Source organism: Chrysemys picta, chromosome 2 (assembly GCF_011386835.1).
Source record: "Chrysemys picta bellii isolate R12L10 chromosome 2, ASM1138683v2, whole genome shotgun sequence".
NCBI lineage: Eukaryota > Metazoa > Chordata > Testudines > Emydidae > Chrysemys > Chrysemys picta.
The window spans coordinates 168,106,819-168,126,854 of record NC_088792.1 but is presented as its reverse complement, the minus strand read 5'-3'; the positions used below and the strand labels follow the sequence as shown (position 1 = coordinate 168,126,854).

At 41.0% G+C, this 20,036-nt stretch overlaps 1 protein-coding gene across 5 annotated transcripts in view; it reads left to right on the top strand.

Moving 5' to 3' along the window:
• DROSHA (drosha ribonuclease III) overlaps positions 1 to 20,036 on the top strand; it is a 92,709-nt gene that overhangs the window by 1,861 nt on the left and 70,812 nt on the right. For 3 of the 5 annotated variants that reach the window (XM_065584794.1, XM_065584793.1, XM_065584797.1), the window contains exons 2-7: positions 3,864 to 4,724; positions 8,105 to 8,197; positions 9,218 to 9,449; positions 11,210 to 11,384; positions 14,761 to 14,915; positions 17,866 to 17,946. In XM_065584794.1, the coding sequence (XP_065440866.1) occupies positions 3,871 to 4,724; positions 8,105 to 8,197; positions 9,218 to 9,449; positions 11,210 to 11,384; positions 14,761 to 14,915; positions 17,866 to 17,946 (1,590 nt within the window). In that variant the 5' untranslated portion in view covers positions 3,864 to 3,870. The remainder of the gene's footprint in view (positions 1 to 3,863; positions 4,725 to 8,104; positions 8,198 to 9,217; positions 9,450 to 11,209; positions 11,385 to 14,760; positions 14,916 to 17,865; positions 17,947 to 20,036) is intronic. The other 2 variants (XM_065584796.1, XM_065584795.1) reach the window with 1 other exon arrangement.

Genomic DNA, 20,036 nt, shown 5'->3' with positions numbered 1-20,036 from the left:
GTGTAGACACTGACATAATTAGGTTGACCTAAGCTGCCTTATGTTGAACTAACTCTGTAGTATAGACCAAGCTTGGGGTTTAAATGTGGACCCAAAATGAAGCTAAATTAAAATTGCAACAGAGGGAACTTCGAAATGACTTGTGCATTCTACATTATTCCACAACTTTTCATTTTCAAATTCATACTTTGTTATCTGCAAGGTGACTAAATTATGATAGTGCATCTGAGAACGTTATTTCCATGAGAGATGTGGGTAGATCAAGGACTGTAATCAGAGACAGTTGACGAATATAGTCCTTCCTTAGAATATTTATTTCTTCTTATGTGACAATCCCTCAGCAGAAATATATGCGGTGGACTGCTCTAAGGCACCATTGTGTAGAGGCCTGTGCTCTAAATTGTCTAAGGTAACAAAAGTCCAGCTAGTTCATTATATACAATTATTGATAAAAGCCAACAGAAAACTAAAGACAGGCTGGATTAGTCCAAACAGAAAGATCTATTGCAGAGGTCCCCAAACTGTGGAGGGTTCGGAGGAGCATTCAGGGGTACATTGCAGGGCCCAGGCCAGCCTCCATTGGGGGTGGGGAGGGAGCACCACCCAGCCCCACTCTGCTCCCAGCTCTGCTCTTGGCCCCGCCCCCAGATGCTGCTGTGCACCCGGCCACAGCCCCACTCCTGGCCCCGGCCGCGGCTCCATTTGCGGCCCCGGCCCCACCCCTGGCCCCAGAACTGCCCTCAGCTGAGGACATAGCCTTGCCCCCCCCCCCAATACCTCTGTCCACATTTCCCCAACCCCACCCCCGGAGCTGCGGCCCCACACCCGGCCCCAGCTCGAGCGGTGGGGGGGGGGGGGGAGGGCTGCGGACAGGAGTGAGGGGGGATGCAACGCTGGAAAGGTGATATCAATAAACTAGTGATCCCCAAACAAGTATTGTGTTAAGATCATGATTGGTAAACAGGAAAAGGGTGAGACTGGAAAGTAGGCCTAATTGGTGAACAAAATAATGAGGGAATGAACTATTTTGCACAATACCCCTTTTGGGGATTCTTTAAAAATGAGATTTTTGCTGCGGAGGTCATGACATGAGGTGGAAACACATGGACTAGAAGGAATAAAAATACCATCACTGTCTCCAGAGACCTTGGGATCCACCACAATGCCACTTGGACCTTTGTTGTCCTGCTCCTGAAAGATGTTCTGATCAGATTGAGCCAGAGAGATGGACCCAGGAACTTCACCACCTCTACCATCTACATTCTGTACAGCACTTGGAATGCCAGACCTGGCTTCCTGCTGACATCACCTCCCTCCTGTCTTTTTTCCTTCCCAACCTTATTTTAGTTCTCCTCTTTTCTGTTTTTCTCCTTTTGCCTCTGCCTAATAATAATCTGATTTAGCTGGCCAAGACTGCATCTTTTACAACACTGCTGTGAGCCCATGACCAGAGAGGCAGCTAAAAACAGTATCCTAAACAGCCCAACACTGGTACAAATTTGCCAGGTCTCAGAGTGGCTGCTAAGATCATGTGTTGTGCCTGTGTTTCTCCAAGTAAGAGCCAGAAACAGAAACTGCATTTTTAATCTTTGCTATTCTTGTGTGTGTGTTTTTAAAGATAGCAGGGTCAAACTTTAACAACAACAGCTCCAGCCCATCTCAACTAACCTTTTCTCTTTCCCCAAAAAGGACAGTTATTACCATCATTTATACAATCAGACAGTCTGTCAAACAGGAAGGGGGGAGGGAAGTTTCCTTATAAAAACTCCGTGCCATTAAAGGGAATATGGAATACTGTTAAAATGGAAGCAGTACTTAATGTTTCATATGTCTAATGCTTTAAATGTTTTTTTCCTTCTTTTTCTGCATCTTTAATAAAAGCTTATTAATTTTTTTTGAATGGTGGCTGTTGCTACAGGACTAGGCTTGCTGCAGGCTGTGTACTCTAAACCCGAAACCATGTTTAATTGTTGTGCAGTGATAGGGTCTCATTAATACCTTTTGGCTCTCTGAGCCCATTTATTCCATTGAAATTAACAGGGAATGTGATTATGCCTTGGTTATCCCTGAATTTGGCTGCAAACATGCATCCAATTTGTAGAGCATCTGGCTAGGTAAATGACAAGTGGAGGAGTTAATGCTTACTTTTAAAATCATTGCATGTTTTATTTATTTCTTCATCCTTCATGGGTTGCTTGTTTTCTTAGATTGTGAGTTCTTTGGCTGAAAGGATTGTGTATGTTTGGAAATTGCCAGGTGTGTTGTGGACACTGACATAGCCCCAATAATAATTAGTAATTAATAAATGAAGTGTTGCACCTCACCATGTTAAATAACAGGGAGGAAGCTCTAGACAAATCAAGGCTTCAGCCTGGTTTCTCATTTAGGTCTGATCAAGCCTTCACTTGATTGTGAAATGTCGATACAATTCAAAGTACCCCACCAATTAAATTAGAGGACAAGAAGATTGGAAGCAGGTTCCCAAATATGGTTATATTTGTAGGGTAGACAAAGCCTTTATGATTCAAGGAAGACTTTATATCTTTGACATAGGTCGTTTAGTTTTTATACGTTCCATTATATGAAATTATCCTGATTATATTTTAAGATGCTGGTGGGTCGTGTTCGATATTTTCTCTGTGTTTTAGAGGAATACTGTCAAGTTGAATATCACATTTAACCCCCAGCCCTAAAATAAACCTCCTTATGTTACCCCTTAGAATATCAAGATTGAAATAATTTTAAATACTGAATTTATTTGTACCATTTATGTATTTCACTTTTTTCCTCACATTGAACAATGGTGTTTGGCTAGTCACTTTCACTGTCTGGTTCTCATATATTAATACAATGCTGCAAGTTTTGGTTGCAACCACTGCGGGCGGGGTGTGTGTGTGAATCTTTATGATCTAAGGCACTGATTCTGCAAAAGACTTATGCACATGCTTAACTTCATACACTGGGAGTAGTCCCATTGACTTGAATGGGATTGCCTACAGTGTATAAAGTTTAGTATATTATAAGCCTTTTCAGGATTGGGGCCAAAATAGGGAGCATAAACTGCCATTGTCTTTCTGTTTGACTGGTAATAGGGTAGCTGGGATTTGATATAACAGGAAAAGTTGGTGAAACCCTTATTCTCAAGGTTTAAAATTGTATGAGAGCCCACCTCTTGTGCACCTTTATAGGATGGTTATTGCAGAAGTCGAAATTCGTGGATTCTGTGATTTATTTATTTTTATAAAAGCTAATTAATTTTGGTGTTTGAAGGCTTTGCATCATAGTGGCTGGTGAACAGGTATGTGTATGAATGATCAGGTAAACATTTGTCAAACTTTGGCCCTGCTCAGGCAGTGTGCTAGCAGAACATATTACTGGATTAGGGATTCAGGAGATTTTTTTATGGAAATAATAACCAATATGGAGGTACTGGAACGCAGACTGCTCCTGTCTCCATTGAGGGGAATGACAAAACTGTTGATTTCAGTGGTTCAGGATCGAGCCCATACCACCTGATACAAATTTTTTCTTAGATTCACCATTGGGTATTGATTGATGTTTTACTGATGTACAGTTTTCTCATTGACACCCGAGGACGCCAGGCTATATATGAAGAGAGCAGACTTTTTTGTAGCTGTCTAGCTCTTGGAAGAGATTGTTTTGCCTTTGAGTTGAACAGAACTGGGTACAAGTAGCAAGGAGAGCCTTGACATTTCAGTTGGGGCTGGAACTTGATATTCAAGAAGTTATCTTTGTTACAGAATAAGGCTTAAAAAGGGTGGCAGACAATTAGCCCTTCCCTCCTCCCCCCACCCCGAGACTCATGTAGCATTATACATTTTATCTCTTCTTTTCCGTTGAAGGTGAAAGATGTCTTTCCATTCTGGACGAGGATGCCCACGGGGTCGAGGAGGACCTGGAGTAAGAACGTCAACACAAACCTTCAGACCTCAGAACCTAAGACAGCTTCACCCTCAGCAGCCTTCAGTGCAGTACCAATATGACCAGCAAGTAGCTCCTCCGACTACCTACTCAAGCCCTCCAGCCACAGGCTATGTGCCTCCCAGACCGGATTTTATACCGTATCCGTCCCTGGTACCCCCTTCAGCACAGAGTCCAATCAGCCAGTGTCCCATGAGGCCGCCTTTTCCAAACCATCAAGTGAGGCAGAGTTTTCCAGTCCCTCCTTGTTTCCCTCCTGCTCCTCCACCAGTCCCAAATCCCAGTAATTCCCCAGTACCAGGGGCCCCATCTGGACAAAACACTTTTCCCTACATGATGCCGCCTCCTGCAATGCCTCATCCTCCACCACCACCGGTGATGCCGCAGCAAGTTAATTATCAACCTGTCTACTCTACTGGCTATTCGCAGCAGTCTTTCCCACCGCCTAATTTTAATAGTTATCAACATAACTCAAACTCCTTTCAGAGCAGCAACAGCAATAGCAGCAGTAGCAGTAGCAGTCATTTCCGGCACACAAGCCAATATCAGGTAGAAAAGACCCAAAGTGAACGAAGGTCTCCGGAGAGGAGTAAGCACTACGATGAGCACCGGCACCGCGATCATAGTCACGTGCATGGAGACAGACACCGGCCCAGTAACCATGGAGATCGGCGGGATCGAGGCAGGAGCCCTGACAGGAGAAGGCAAGAAAGTAGTCGGCACAGGTCAGATTATGACAGAGGAAGGACGCCGCCTCGCCACAGAAGTTATGAACGAAGCAGGTAAATCAATGATCTGTGAATTTAATGAGGGCTCAAACTGTTGCCTGGAGAAGGAGAATGTTTTGGTTTGGGAATAGCACTTTATTGCAGATGCAGGCAGAGACTACTTCTTAGAGTCACCAATCGCTCTGCCCCAGCACCTGTCTGTCGTGGTATGCTGGGCTCGTACACGCAGGCTCTGATACACTTGGATTTTCTTTAGCTGCTCCAGGTCCTTGTGCAGTTCATTGTCCTGCCTGTTGACCAGAACCTGGCTGTATTTGCTGGCCTTAATGTCCTTCTGCCTGTTGAGGAATCATTCAGGGACCTTGTACTGTTGAGCTTCTGCATGATGGTGATGACATGCACTTCATCCTCCGTCAGCTCTCTTGGTCAGATCAATGTCTGCTTTTCTCTGCACCATGTGGGCACAGTGCTGGCCCACACCCGTGGTGGTGGTGATGGTGGTTTTCCACTGCCCGTTGTTGGGCACTCAGTGGATGTGCTGGAATTTCTCGATGATCACTAGAGACATGGTGGCTGGCTACTTCACACTCCGGGAGAGTTGCTGCCAGGAGTCGGGGGTGCTCTGTGTTGATTATTATCAACTTGTGTATAGAGCCAGCATAGGGCTAGGTGCTTTACAGGCTTTTATGAAGAGAAGGTTCATGCCCCAAGAACTTGGAATCTAAGGCTGTGATCCTGCAAAGAGAACTGTGTTTGCCAATCCTTGCTCTCACTTAGAGCCGCACTAATATCAATGGGGCTCTGCATGGAGATCCATTGACTTCAGTGGGACTCCTGAGGGGCCTAAGGATCTGCCTGTGCGGTTCTGTGCAGGATCAAGACCCAGTTATCCAACTCAGGAACAGGTGGGACGGGACTCAACATAAGGAGTGTGAAGGAACAGAGGTGTTCCAACTTGTGTTGTCATTTCACTGAGTGTCTTTATGTCTGAAGTATGGATTAGATACCTAACTTTAGGCATTTATTTTTAAAAATTTGAGATTTTATCTTAAGAAGTTTAACCCTTCTCTGCAATTGCATAGGCTTCTTGAAAGAAGTGTGTTTTATTGAGAAACCTGGAGAAGGAAAGGCGTTGTAAACAATGGAACAATCGTTTAAAAAGCTAATGTAACGGATCAGAGAGAGCAAAACGTGATCAGCATTCAAGCATCATGAAAAGAAAGGGTTATGGAATATTGTGCATGTTGTAGGTGACTTAAGTATTCACTACATAATTCCTCAAACTAGATTTCAAATTTAAAAGTTCAGTTTCTCTCGAAAAGCAGGTATGTTAAAATGTTAGCTTTTTGTCCATAGATTTTTAAGGCCACTGAAATCTGGTTTCCCTGTGTTTTTTCGTGTCATATCTGTTCACTTTTAATGGCAAAAAAGCATTTCCTGCTTTGATTTGTTTTGATCCAGTGCTCACCAACAAATCAGATGGCACAGGCCTTGCTCTGGAGATCAGACACTCTAAACTTAGACAGAACACAATAAGGAAAGATGAAGAAAGGGGGTCCAGGTGAAGAAGGGGTAGATAGTATGTGTTAAATTTGTTTGGCTGTGCTTACTTCACAAGGTTACAAGATTTTTGTGTGTGCATGTGTATGTGTATATATACCGGTATGTATGTGTATGTTAATAACTTCGATTCAAATTCCTATTATCTTTGCAGAGCCAACCCAGCTATGGTAGCAGACATCTATCTATTCTTTCTTGTGCATCAGCATGATTATTTACTAACTTTCAGTCAATTACGTCTGTACAATTTGACTGACAGCCATGAGTTAACATCTGTGTCACTGATGGCCAAATTGGGCCTGCAAGAACTTTTTTCCTGATGGTGATGTCTGAGGAGGAAGGAGCCCAGGTTGAGCTTATGCAGTGGTTCTAAAAGCCGGTCCGCCGCTTTTTCAGGGAAAGCCCTTAGCGGGCTGGGCCAGTTTGTTTACCTGCTGTGTCCGCAGGTTCGGCCGATCGCGGCTCCCACTGGCCGTGGTTCGCTGCTCCATGCCAATGCGGGCTGCGGGAAGCGGCGCAGGCCAAGGGATGTGCTGGCCGCTCTTCCCATAGCCCCCATCGGCCTGGAGAGGTGAACCGCGGCCAGTGGGAGCCGCGATCGGCCGTACCTGCGGATGCGGCAGGTAAACAAACCAGCCCGGCCTGCCAGGGGCTTTCCCTGAATAAGCGCCTGACCATCTTTGAGAACCACTAACTTACAGGACTAGCAGTTGAGGGGAAATATATTTTTATTTATAAACGGAGTACATTTGATGTGCAAATCATTGAAAAACAATAAACCATGGAATCCCATGATTTAAATTTTACAGCTACTTAGCTAAACTTCATCCTTTTGAAGCCCTGAACATTGAAATACAATCTCCAGACTTGCCCTGGGAAGCCTTAAGATCTCTGGTTTCTTCTAAGAATTGCCCCAAGAAATTGTTTTTAAATGTTGTAACAACTGTGGCTTAGATATAGGTTGTATAATGGCATCTGCAATGTTGGAATTGTGATAACTGGTTAATGGTTGAGTAGGGTGACCAGATGTCCCGTTTTTAAAAGGACAGTCCCGTTTTTGGGGACTTTTTCTTATATAGGCGCCTAATACCCCCCACCCCTTGTCCCGTTGTTTCACAGTTGCTATGGTTGAGGATGGTCTGAGAAGTATCCATGCAAATCGCATTTCTCAGTACAACAGAAAACAACTGTAGGAGCTTTCTTCTGGATGTGATTTTTTATTTTATTTTATTTCAACTGAATATTTATTTTAAAAACTACAGAACATCGGGAGTGGTGGTGTTTAGGACTGCTTTTGCCTGTAAATTTACTCATGTATAAGTGTTCACAGGATGTGGGTCATAGTTATGAGGCTGTGGAGACACCTCTTTTTTTATTGGCTATCTTAGTTTATTTTTATGCACTTCTGAGGTGGCTATGAAGGTCAGAGGGCTTGTATGAGAAATGTATTTGAATTATTGCTCTGATTCTGAAGTTATTGTGCGTGGAATAGTTTCTTGCTCAGTCTCTAAGTGAAAGAGAATGGTAGCAGGCGGATTAAGCATGCCTTTCATTTATAACAGAAGAATGACAGGCAGAATGGGAGTGACGCTGATGGTGTACTATATCGGCTGTCTATACTGAGTATAAATTAATAGACTATTAAGATAGATGTCCTTATGATGAAAGCGGGAAGATGGAGGGGACTGTCTGTCATAAATTTCTTGAGGAATAGACACCCCAAGGCTTCCAGCTTTTGTGGAATCTAACTGTTGGAACACACAACTTACAACACTGCTGTCAATTGACTTAAAACTGGTTCTGTGCGGTTTCAGGAACAGTATTTACAAAATTCAGGATTTCCTGTTTAACCTCTTTGTTTTAAATTCTTAAAGGGAACGGGAGAGGGAAAGACATAGGCATCGTGATAGCCGAGGATCGCCATCTTCAGAGAGGTCCTACAAAAAAGATTACAAAAGAACCGGGAGGTAAGATGGGATATTTGATCTTGAAGGTCTTATCAGGCTGTGCATGTGTATGTGTACATATATCTGCCTCAGGACGGACAAGATTCTGTCCTGGCCTGGTAACAGCTTTCCTTTATATGAAAATGTCATGACTTTAAAGTTTAATATCTTGAGGCCCTACAAAGCTAGAAACAGGAAAATTATACCATTGGACAGTGGACTTCCCTGCTGCACAGTGGGAGCCCCTTAGCACCCACTGCTAGCCTATAAGGTACCCTGATCACAGAATTTAAAATCATGACATTGTTACATGTAGAATAACTGTTTTAGGTCATTTTAGAGGTCTTTATGGCTTTGTCTGAGCTCTATCTTGTTGACCTCATGTTAGCTTTATTGGTTTTATAGGTGGAGGGATACAAAAAATAGTCCCAATAATTTTTTGAAAACTTCCTAAAACACTACTAAGAAAGTTTTCACATATTACACAGAGTGAATTGGGAATATATGAAAATCCGATGTGGTGGAAAAGGGTTCTGTCTATGTGAATAATATCACCATTCCATACTCATGCTGATAAAATTTTGATGCCAGTCTTCCCTTCTTTTAAAAAAACAAAAATGTTTACTTTTTCGGAGTATGGCTGATTTGTTTCAAACCTTTAAAACAAAACAAAACTAAACCAACCAACCCCCCATCCCCCAATCTCATTTGATGTAAAGATAAGCATTTTAGGCTAAAATGAGGGTTTTTTGAGAGTTACAGTGTGGTCAAAAATAGGACTTAAAATTATAAAGGGCTTTCAGTCTTAACTCTAGAGTTGCTGTTAAGTGACTCCATATACTAGATTTGTACCAAAAGCTAATATTTACTGTTGAAAGTTAACCCCTTAAAATAAGGAAATACCAAGTGAACTCTACTACAAGTCATATGGTAAAATGACCTATTGATTTAGAGTGAACTATTAATTTTATATTATAACTATATCAATATTAAAAAACAAAACAACTTGTGATTGCTTTTCTTTCTTTTCTCCCATTGAAGCCGATCCCCCAGCCGAGAGAGAAAGAGACCTCGATGGGAGGAGGAGAGAGAGAGGTGGTCAGAGAATCAGAGTGCCAATAAAGAGAAAAGTTATACTGCTATTAAAGATAAAGAGCCAGAGGAGATCATTTCAGAAAAAAATGAAGAGGAAGATGAAGAATTGCTCAAGCCTGTGTGGGTTCGTTGTACCCATTCAGAAAGCTACTATTCAAATGACCCTATGGATCAAGTGGTATGTCTATGAAGACCCCTCAGTTACTATGTACTATCCTTCTATACAGTGATTACTACAAGCATTTTAACAGCTTTACATTTTTGTTTTATCCAATGCTTAATGCTCCCCAATTTTCTTTTCCCTCCAGTTTTCTTTTCATCACTCTAGAGTTATTTGTATTTTGGTAATGTAATCTGCAGATGCAGATATCCGCAGACCATGTTTGTGGATAGCGGATGGATGCAGATCCAAATTTTATATCTAGATGCCTGCAAATCTGTGGATATCTGTGGACCATGTTTGCGGATCACAGATCGGATGCAGATGCCACTTTTGTATCTGCACAGGGCTCTACTGATAATGACAGTGTACAATTGAATGCAGTTCTCTAGCATCAGGGTCAGCTGGTGAAAGGATGCCTTTACATATGTCCTAGTGATTTTATACAAAGTTCCCATGCTACACTGGACCATTTCTAGAAAATGTTTTTTGTTTTGTTGATTTTTTTTCATTTGTTCATTCTGGAATGATGAAACCACACCATATTTTAAGACATTAATATTGCAAAGCCTCTGTCACAGAGCAAGTATGCCCTGCCAAGGGAACTGTCCTGGATGCAGGGCAGGATGGCCTAATAACCAAAGTCGATGGGGCCACCCTTTGGTGCAGGCCAGGGCGGTATGGCCTTGGGGCTGAAGCCAATAGGACTGCTTATCTAAGTGGGGCAGTATGGCCTGGTGGCCAGACGGGGTGGCTCACCACCCAGGGGTGGGTTGGTGCCCGGGGTAGGGAGACCCAGGCCCTCCCTATTCCACCAGCCCAGGGCCCTATCAACGGCGAGTGTAACCGCCACTGAGTCAGCGGGGATCCCTTCAAAACACACTGACTCTGTTCCTGGTTCCACAATCGGATCAATGTCTAGTTCCCCTGGGCTACTTTCTACCCTGTCTTCCTGTGCTGTAGTCCACAGGTACTCTGGCTCTCTAGGGTCATTGGCCGGCGAAGTTCCTGACGACTCCTTTCCCCAGTGGGCTTCCGTGGGTAGCGAGCTATTTACCTGGGTCTCAGTGTGTCTGGCCTCTGTGGTCTGGGGCTCTGGTAGATTTTGAGCGGGAGCCCGCAACACACATTCTCTACTCCTGGGGGAATTCTACACCACTATGCGTGCACAGAATTTATGTCCCCTGCAGATTTCTTTGCTTCCTCCCAGAAAAATGACTTTCTGATGGGGAAGCAAAGGGAAGCCACATCAGTGGTCATGCAACCCTCCCCAGCAGTATGTTTCGGGGGCCCAGGACAGCCGGCAGAGAGGTAAATCACTGTGGGGCAGGCGGCGGGACTGGGGAAAACCTGGCTGGTGGCTCCTACTGTGTGCCAGGCTCAACTGCTACTCCCGGCTGCAGAAAGCTCTGCAAACTCCCACCTCTGTGCAACCGGTGGCTTGTGCTCCCCAATGCCATGCGGGAGCCTCCACATTTATTTGACAAATACAATTTGCAGAATTTTAAAATATTGTGCACAGAATTTTAATTTTTTTGGTGCATAATTTTTATTTTTTTGGGCACAGAATGCCCTCAGGAGTAGTCCTCAGTGGTCAGCCCAGACTGAGCTGGACTGCTCACTATTATACTGTAGTCCCAGTTGGGGCGAAGGGGCATGGCTTCCACAGCCCACAGTATGGGGTTAACCCTGTCCTGTCCAGTGTGGGGCAGTTATACCCCATCACAGGCTTCTTTAATTTTCTGTTTGTTTTGTTTTTGGTTTGTTGTCATTATCAGGGGGACTCCACGGTGGTTGGAACAAGTCGGCTCCGAGATTTGTATGAAAGGTTTGAGGAGGAGTTAGGAAAGCGACAAGAAAAAGCCAAAGCAGCCCGGCCACCATGGGAGCCACCAAAGACCAAACTCGATGAGGATTTAGGTAAATGCCACGTTGGCGAAGACCTGAAACCGAGTAATGAACAGTGACTACATTCTTTATACCAGTTTGTTTGTTCTTTTGTGTGAATATATGCTGGGTGGTGTTTCCAAAAGCGCTCAGCATCAGCCTAACTGTCCTCCCATTGAAATCAGTGGGAGTCTTACCATTGCCTTCGGTGGGAGTGGAATTAGGTCAACACTAAGTGCTTTTGAAAACCGCACCCTTTGTGTATTAGGCATTATCTTTAAAGTGTCAAATTGCAGGCTGATGTGGCAGCTGAAAATAAGATTATTGCTAAAGTACAATTGAAAGATGATTGAAGAAGTGGCATATACATTTTAAACATACTCTGTTTTACTATGGCTCTCTATTTAACATGAAGTAAAAAACTTGCTAATTAGCACATTGTTAATCTGCATGAAATATTGTTGGTCACTCCCCAGCTCAGGGCAAAGATTTAATAGAGGAATGCTATAAGAAGTCTCCCAATGCTCAGAAGTCAGTTATTTGTGTAAAACACGTTTGCTCTTTGTCTGTCTAGCACCCAAAAACATGTTAAGCAAGTCACAAATCAAATGAGACCTGGTCTCTGCCCTGAAGAACTCACAGTCTAATTTTAGGAAAGATACAATGTGATGGTCTCTCAAATAGGTAGAAAGGGAAGACAAGGGGAACAGTCATAAATTCACATGGTGTCTAAGGCTGGTTATGATCCTGATCCTGCATGGTGAGAGTTGCTGCACTCCCATTGTGGATCAGAGTCTCACTGCACATCTTGGTGGTTTCATTATGTTCAGAAGTACTGGGTTTCGAAATACATTTTAACTTGCATAGTGATGGTTCGTAGGCTGAGAATTTTGTCCTGCAGTATATTTGCTAAAATATTAAATATCATAACTAGAACTTAAATGATAAATGGTAAAGATAAATGAGCCCAAGTACTGTATGTACTTGTGGTGTTATCCTTTTTGCATTTATTTACTAGGGACCTTGTCCTCCTCCCCTTGCAGTTTTTGCATTTACTTCAGTGGGAGCATTGTTGGGCCCTTGCTTATTATTTATTAAACTTCAGTGATTCACAATGTCTCACTCAGTCCTTGGTGTTAATTAGTGACGTTCACCTGTATATCAAGGTAGCTTGAGGTTAAATTTTTTTATTCAAGTTTTACAAGTTTAAACAACTGAGCTGCTCAAAACTGAGCCTAGTCATGTATATATCTTTATTTTGTCATGTTATTTTGCCATAAATATAGCATAATACAATCAATGAGATATTAGCAAAGTAAAATGACATCCGAGGGAGAGACAGAAATAAATATAGATTTTTAATTAAAAAAGTGTATTAACTATTCTAAACATAGAATGTAAATGTACTTTTTGGTCAGTGCTGTATATACAGGGTAAAATTCACCCAACAGTGGAGGGCCCATTGAAAAGCCTGCACCTCTTTTAGCCCCTGCGGGAGAATAGTTTCATACAGAGGTGTCTGCCTTTCCTGGGCACCATAGATGATGCTGTTGGCAGTGAGGAGGAGGACAGACTACTAAATTCATCCTACTGTATGCAGTCAGTTGCCTAGCGGGCACAGAAAGGCTCTTATCACTGTTCCAGTCTGCAGCCTGAATAAGTTAACCTTGCAGCCATCGGGGGCTGTATGTTTGCACTCTCTTGTGGTGTCAGCATGAGCCTTTCCCACAGCCTGATTCAAATGTACGCTTGGCAGAATTCAGTTTTTATTCTTTTACTACTTTGATGGCTCATATCAATGTTTTTTTTTAAGCATTTTTTGAAATTGTATCTATTTAATTTTTTCACACTTGCGCAAAAGTATGGGTTTTAAGCATTTATTTTTATTTTTATTTTAGATTTTTACAGTTGTGGAAAATAATGGGAGGGGTCAGATAATTATTTAATGACTGTAGATGTTGAGATTCAAAATGTTAAAGCTTTCTAGCAATCAAAGCACAAATTGTCAATGTCACATGTCAAAATATACAAAGTAAATTGCCTTAAATCAAACTCTGATAAGTTCTCATGCAGCATTTTTCTTCCCTTGCCTATTGGTAAATTTTGATTATTATAAATAGAATTTTTTTTTGTCGATTTGTATGTGCATGCTGAAATCAATATTTACCAACATTTATAGATAAAATCTAATCCTTTAAAGCCTACTTATATGGAGTTTGGCAGGAGGTGTTAAATTTCCGCTACAGAAAACGGCTTCCTTCTGCTTCGGTTACTGCATATAATGTCATTTGGAGCAGGAAACATCTCCTTCAGAGAACCAGAGCAAAAAGAAGGAAAAAATAAGAGTCCTGTAATAGTCCTAAAAATACTGGGATTTCAGAGGAATTAAGTTTAGCTCTCCCTTCAGGCAGGGTTTTTTTTGTTTTTGTTTTTTTAAGTGACTAAGGAAATTTCTGATAAACTCCTAAACCATCACCAGCTTGTGAAAAGCTAATCCCGCTCCATGGAATGCTAGAGCTCTCCATGGACATCTTGAATTCTGAACTATTGTGTGGCCTTCAGTTCTCCAATGTAACCTTACAGGTTCGGGAACACTGCTTTTTTGCATTCACCCTTTTTGGAGTGGGGAAAAAAAGAAATTGGTTAATGGTTATCTACAACAAAATTAAATAATCTTGGTTACGAGCACAAATATATGCAATGCTATTACCATAACTCATGAGAACCTGAAACAACTTGAAAAGAAACCAGCTCTGTTTAGCTGATCATCGGTATGCATGGTCATGAATATAGATGCAATGTACATGTTTTCAGTCTCTTCTTTCTTTTTTAGATTTTACTGTGTGGATTATAAATTCATAGTCCTCTTCCTTTCAGTCCTTTAGCTTCAAACAATTGTGACTGGGAGCATAGAAATTGCTCTTCTGAATTTACCAAGTTGACCAAGAGAGCATAGAATTGCTCTCTTGGCAACTGGTCAGATTATTCCACTCGTGTGTGCAAACAAATTCAGTTAATGCAACTTTCAATAACCTTAGTATTTACTGTCACTCTTTAAATTAAAACTTAATTGCTGTCCTAGGATTCATAAGAGCCACTCTGAATATTATGTTTCAGAGTGGTAGCTGTGAGGAGTCCTTGTGGCACCTTAGAGACCAACACATTTATTTAAGTATAAGCTTTTGTGGGCTAAAGCCCACTTCATCCACTCCATGCATCTGATGAAGCGGGGTTTTGCCCATGAAAGCTTATACTCAAATAAATTTGTTAGTCTCTAAGGTGCCACAAGTACTCCTTGTTCTTTTTTCTGAATGTTATATAAGTCTTCAATAATTTGCAGATCTATATGATGCTTGCTTGGATATTAGAAAATTCCTTGCTGTTTTGGAAAAGAATGAATGAGGGATCTTTTCAACTAACCTTATTTTTACTTTTGAACCAGAGAGTTCCAGTGAGTCCGACTGTGACTCAGATGAGAATAGCAGCTGTTCTAGCAGTTCAGATTCTGAAGTGTTTGACGTTATTGCAGAAATTAAGCGTAAAAAAGCTCACCCTGATCGTCTTCATGAGGAGCTCTGGTACAATGACCCCGGACAGGTATTGTGTGCAAAACATTCACTGTGTATTTAAAAGGTTTGTTCTAGGAGCCATACAAATCTACAGATCAGATTTGTTACAGAATATACTAGGTGACACCTGTTGTCTCCTGTCCAATTGAATTTTTTTCATCCTTTCTAGATTATATTTTATTGTTATTCAGTGCACATTACTTTCAGTCTCAGGAGTTCAATTAAAACCCTTGAACCCTAGAGATTCTTCACCCTGAATCATATTTGACTGTATTTGTAAACTCTGCATTACCAGCAATGTAATGGTGCTATTCTGTTAGCCTAGCAATAGAGGCACAAAGATAAATGCTGGGATGAGGGAGAGAGAGCTTGTAGATCTGCTTTACAAATGGTTCACTAAAAGCTCTTACTGTATAATGATAAATAATGCCTTAAATATGCTGTTAATGCTCCTAATTTCTTGCCTAATGGTTCTGCTATAATTGCATGCAGATTATAGTCCTCGTTAAATGTAATTGGTGAGCTCATGAAATGTTGTTTGAATATATATGTTACATAGCGATCAGGCGGTTCTTTGCAAATTTGCCATCTCCATCTTTCTTTTTTAACTCTTTTATGGTTCCTTCTAACGCTTTGTCAAGTGGCGCCCCCAGTAAACTTGTTTTTCCTGCCTTTTATTTGAGGCATGACACTAGAAGGCCACAAATTATAATGGCAGAAGATACTGCAATGCACATTGCTGCCGTAATAATTCAAAGGTCTGTCAACACTTCCATTATGAGCTCTCATTTATGCTCCTAGGGTTAAAAAAAACACAACCCAAAATTATAAAACTGTTGAGATATTTAACTGTGAAAGTTAGGTTGTATGAGTTTTGTTTGAAAAGCCTTGTTTTTCAAACAAATATAATAGAATCCTCAGTATAAAATGTTTGCCAAATAGAGAGAGGTGAAGGGCCATGAAGTAAACAGTATCAGAAATGCATGGTTATTTCCATTAATTTACCTTGAGTTACTTCTTCCTAAGGGACATCTGAAAAAAGTTCCAAAAAAGTCATCATGGCCTTGCCAATGACATACTTTTTATATCTGAGTTTTATTCGGTACAGAACAATTTTATTTTTAATAGTGTGCTTTCCCATAATTTTGGTCAGTATTCTGATGCAAAAGTGATAGGCTTATAAATGCCTTGGGTAGATATCCCGAAATGCTTTACAGGAACGCCCACAAAACAGGAGTGAACGTCAAGCATGTCTTGCAAAATAAACCCAAACCAAGCCAAACAAAAAAGCCTGACAGCCTAATTTTTGTGTAAACCACTCTCCCTTCTTGCCTGTCATCTATCCCTAATTTATGTCATGTTGTATCTAACATACATTACAAGCACCTTTGGGCCTGACTGGTGACCTAGCTTCTGAGTAAATCCCCATGCACACACCTAAGGTGTTATATTCAAATACTATTTAATAATAAGAGTAAATGCCAAGATTTTCAAAAGTGGCTAGAGATTTTGAGACACCTTGGAGGGCCCTGATTTTCATGAAGTGTTGAACTGATTGAGTGTTTATTGTATTATTTATCTCTCTTGTCTCTAATATGTAAGATATACAGGCAAGTGAGAAAATGTGCTTTCAGCTTAGACTTGACATGAGAATATTTTGCTAATGTTTATTTAGCACACTTGTTCATGAAGGATTCCAAAGTATGTGTCAAACTGTATAAGAGCAAAATACCACATCACTCTGATATTAAGGATGCACAGTTAAACACCCAAAGGTGAGGAAATGCGCACTACATCTTAAGCCCCCTTGCATGTATGTGTTATGACAAAATCTATGAGGAAAACGATGTCAGCCAAACAGTCAATAATTAACCTTAAAACTGGGCTGCCTTTTTTTCCCCCCCAGGCCATATGGAGTCCATTCCCACTGTTCATTGTTGGCTCCCTGTCACTGAGACACCCTAGCCTTCTCTCTGTTGGCTGAGGATGTCCCCCCACCACGGAGCTCTGTTGGGACCTGCAGACTGCTTCTAAAGGTAAGGGGAGTCCCATGGTGGGTTTTTATACACAATTGCAGTTTTTTGAAGTTTTTAAAATATATTTATACCTTACAGGGTATAAAATATAATAATTAAAACTTTACAAAACTGTAAAGGGGTGGAAAAAAGGGGGGACTTAATTTACTTCTGTAGGTTGGCTCCGGTCTCTACCGGGGTTCTGTGGTGGGTGTGACGTCACAGCCAGAAAGCATGCTAGGGTGTTGCACTAACTGGAACTGCCAGTCTGCAGTGGGCCCAGACTTCACAGGGCTTGGAGGTAAAAAGAAGGTAAGTTTCAATTTTATATTGTATGTAATGCCCCTCTTGACAGAGTTATTTGGTATATTCATCCCATAATTCAGAAATTGCCATATTTTTAAAAAAAATCTATGTTCAGGCGACTTTTGAAGTACTCCAGTTATGTCTCTAAAGTACCAAATAAGACCCCAAACCTACAAACTTTTACACTTGCTTAATTATGCATACATGGGGTGAAATCCTGGCCTCATTGTAATCAAATTCCATAGGACCATTATTTCACCAACTAAATACAGTAGAACTACTTGTGTATAAAATAAAGCCCATGAATATATAAAGTGCAGGGTTATTGGCCGCACGTAGCAGATTGTTCTAATAAATAAGAAATGGAAAGGCTATACCTTACATGGGATATTGCAGTGGTGTCATTCTGCCAACGTTGTTGTCCCTTCTTACACTGCACAAAAAACAATGACAGTCTAATGCTGTTGTGCAGTTTCCTTATATCAGTTTGTACAAACAGTTTCCTGCTTAAGTGGATGTTCTAAAACCAATAAATCTTGTAAGTATGACAGGTTCTTTGAAGCATCAGCATTCATGATGTTAAAACCAAAATGCTTTTCCAGACATCGTCTCTTGTCTTTTTTCAATAAAAACAGAATCCTATTTTGTTTTTGACAGATGAATGATGGACCATTGTGCAAATGCAGTGCTAAAGCCAGACGAACAGGAATAAGACACAGCATTTATCCTGGTGAAGAGGTAACGAGTTTTGAATATTGCACTTATAAATGCCATATTGTCAGCAGTAGGCAGGTCCTTGTTTTGCTCTTACATAAATTGGAGGAAGTTATTGTTTTAGAGTAAATTATGGTGTCATATTAAATCAGTCAGATTTCTTACCGGTTGTGTAATTTCACATTTAGGATGTGCTACCTGTAATGAAACTCCATATGAAAACTAGGGAAAATAGTTGCTGAACCTATGCACTAGCCAATTTCTTTTTAAAGTTTCTGAAACACGCAGCTAAATTAATAACAAAAAAGCATTAACTACCACTGAGTCACAGATATCAAGGAGATGCACAAGTTATGTTTCTGCTGAGTCTTCCCTATAGAGGAGGCATGTAAAGGGAAAGTGAATAAATTAGTAACTTTCTTGCTGATAGTAGCAAGATATGCAATTGCCTCAACATGGAAACATGTCTCCACTAGAAACTGCTAGATGATTTGTTAAGTTTTGACCCTATTCTGATTGGAATAAAATTACACAAAAATGCTACTTTTCTTATGATATAGCATCCTTCCTGTGGAAAAAAATATTGCTGAAGTCTCACTATTTTTATCTGTAGAGGTAACCGACACTTCGTGGTTGTATTTTTTTTTTGTTTCCCCTTAAAATACAAAGAGCATTAGAGCACATCAGTTTTAATAGAAAACTTTTTGTTTTATGAGAACGTTAAGAACATTAGAACGGCCATACTGGGTCAGAAGAAAGGTCCATCTAGCCCAGTATCCTGTCTTCCAACAGTGGCCAATGCCATTTGCCCAGAGGGAATGAACAGGACAGGTAATCATCAAGTGATCCATTCCAAGCTTCTAGGAAACAGAGGCTAGGGACACCATCCCTGCCCATTCTGGCTAATAGCCATGAACTTATCTAGATATTTTTTGAACCCTGTTATAGTCATGGCCTTCACAACATCCTCTGGCAAAGAGTTCCACAGACTGACTGACTGCGTTGTGTGGAAAAAATACTTCCTTTTGTTTGTTTTAAACCTGCTGCCTGTTAATTTAATTTGGTGACCCCTAGTTCTTGTGTTACGAGAAGGAGTAAATAACACCTCCTTATTTACTTTCTCCACACCAGTCATGATTTTATAGACCTCAATCATATCCCCCCTTAGTCATCTCTTTTCCAAGCTGAAGAGTCCTAGTCTTATTAATCTCTCCTCATACAGAAGCCGTTCCATACCCCTAATAATTTTGTTGCCCTTTTCTGAACCATCTCCAATTCCAATATATCTTTTTTGAGATGGGGCGACCACATCTGCATGCAGTATTCAAGATGTGTGCGTTCCATGGATTTATATAGAGGCAATATGATATTTTCTGTCTTACTATTCATCCCTTTCTTAATGATTCCCAACATTCTGTTTGCTTTTTTGACTGCCGCTGCACATTGAGTGGATGTTTCAGAGAACTATCCACAATGACTCCAAGATCTCTCTCTTGAGTGGTAACAGCTAATTTAGACCCCATCATTATATATGTATAGTTGTGATTATGTTTTCCAATGTGCATTACTTTGCATTTATCAACATTGAATTTCATCTGCCATTTTGTTGCCCAGTCACCCAGTTTTTTGAGATCCTTTTGGAGCTCTTCGCAGTCTGCCTGGGACTTAACTATCTTGAGTAGTTTTGTATCATCTGCAAATTTTGCCACCTCACTGTTTATCCCTTTTTCCAGATCATTTATGAATATGTTGAATAGAACTAGTCCCAGTACAGACCCCTGAGGGACACCACTATTAACCTCTCTGCATTCCGAAAACTCACCATTTATTCCTACCCTTTGTTTCCTATCTTTTAACCAGTTACCGATCCATGAGAGGATCTTCCCTCTTATCCCATGACAGCTTACTTTGCTTAATAGCCTTTGGTGAGGGACCTTGTCAAAGCCTTTCTGAATATCTAAGTACACTATATCCACTGGATCCCGCTTTGTCCACATGCTTGTTCACGCCCTCAAAGAATTCTAGTAGATTGGTGAGGCATGATTTCCCTTTACAAAAACCATGTTAACTTTTCCCCAAGGAATTACATTCCAGAATTTGTTGTTGTTTTTTTA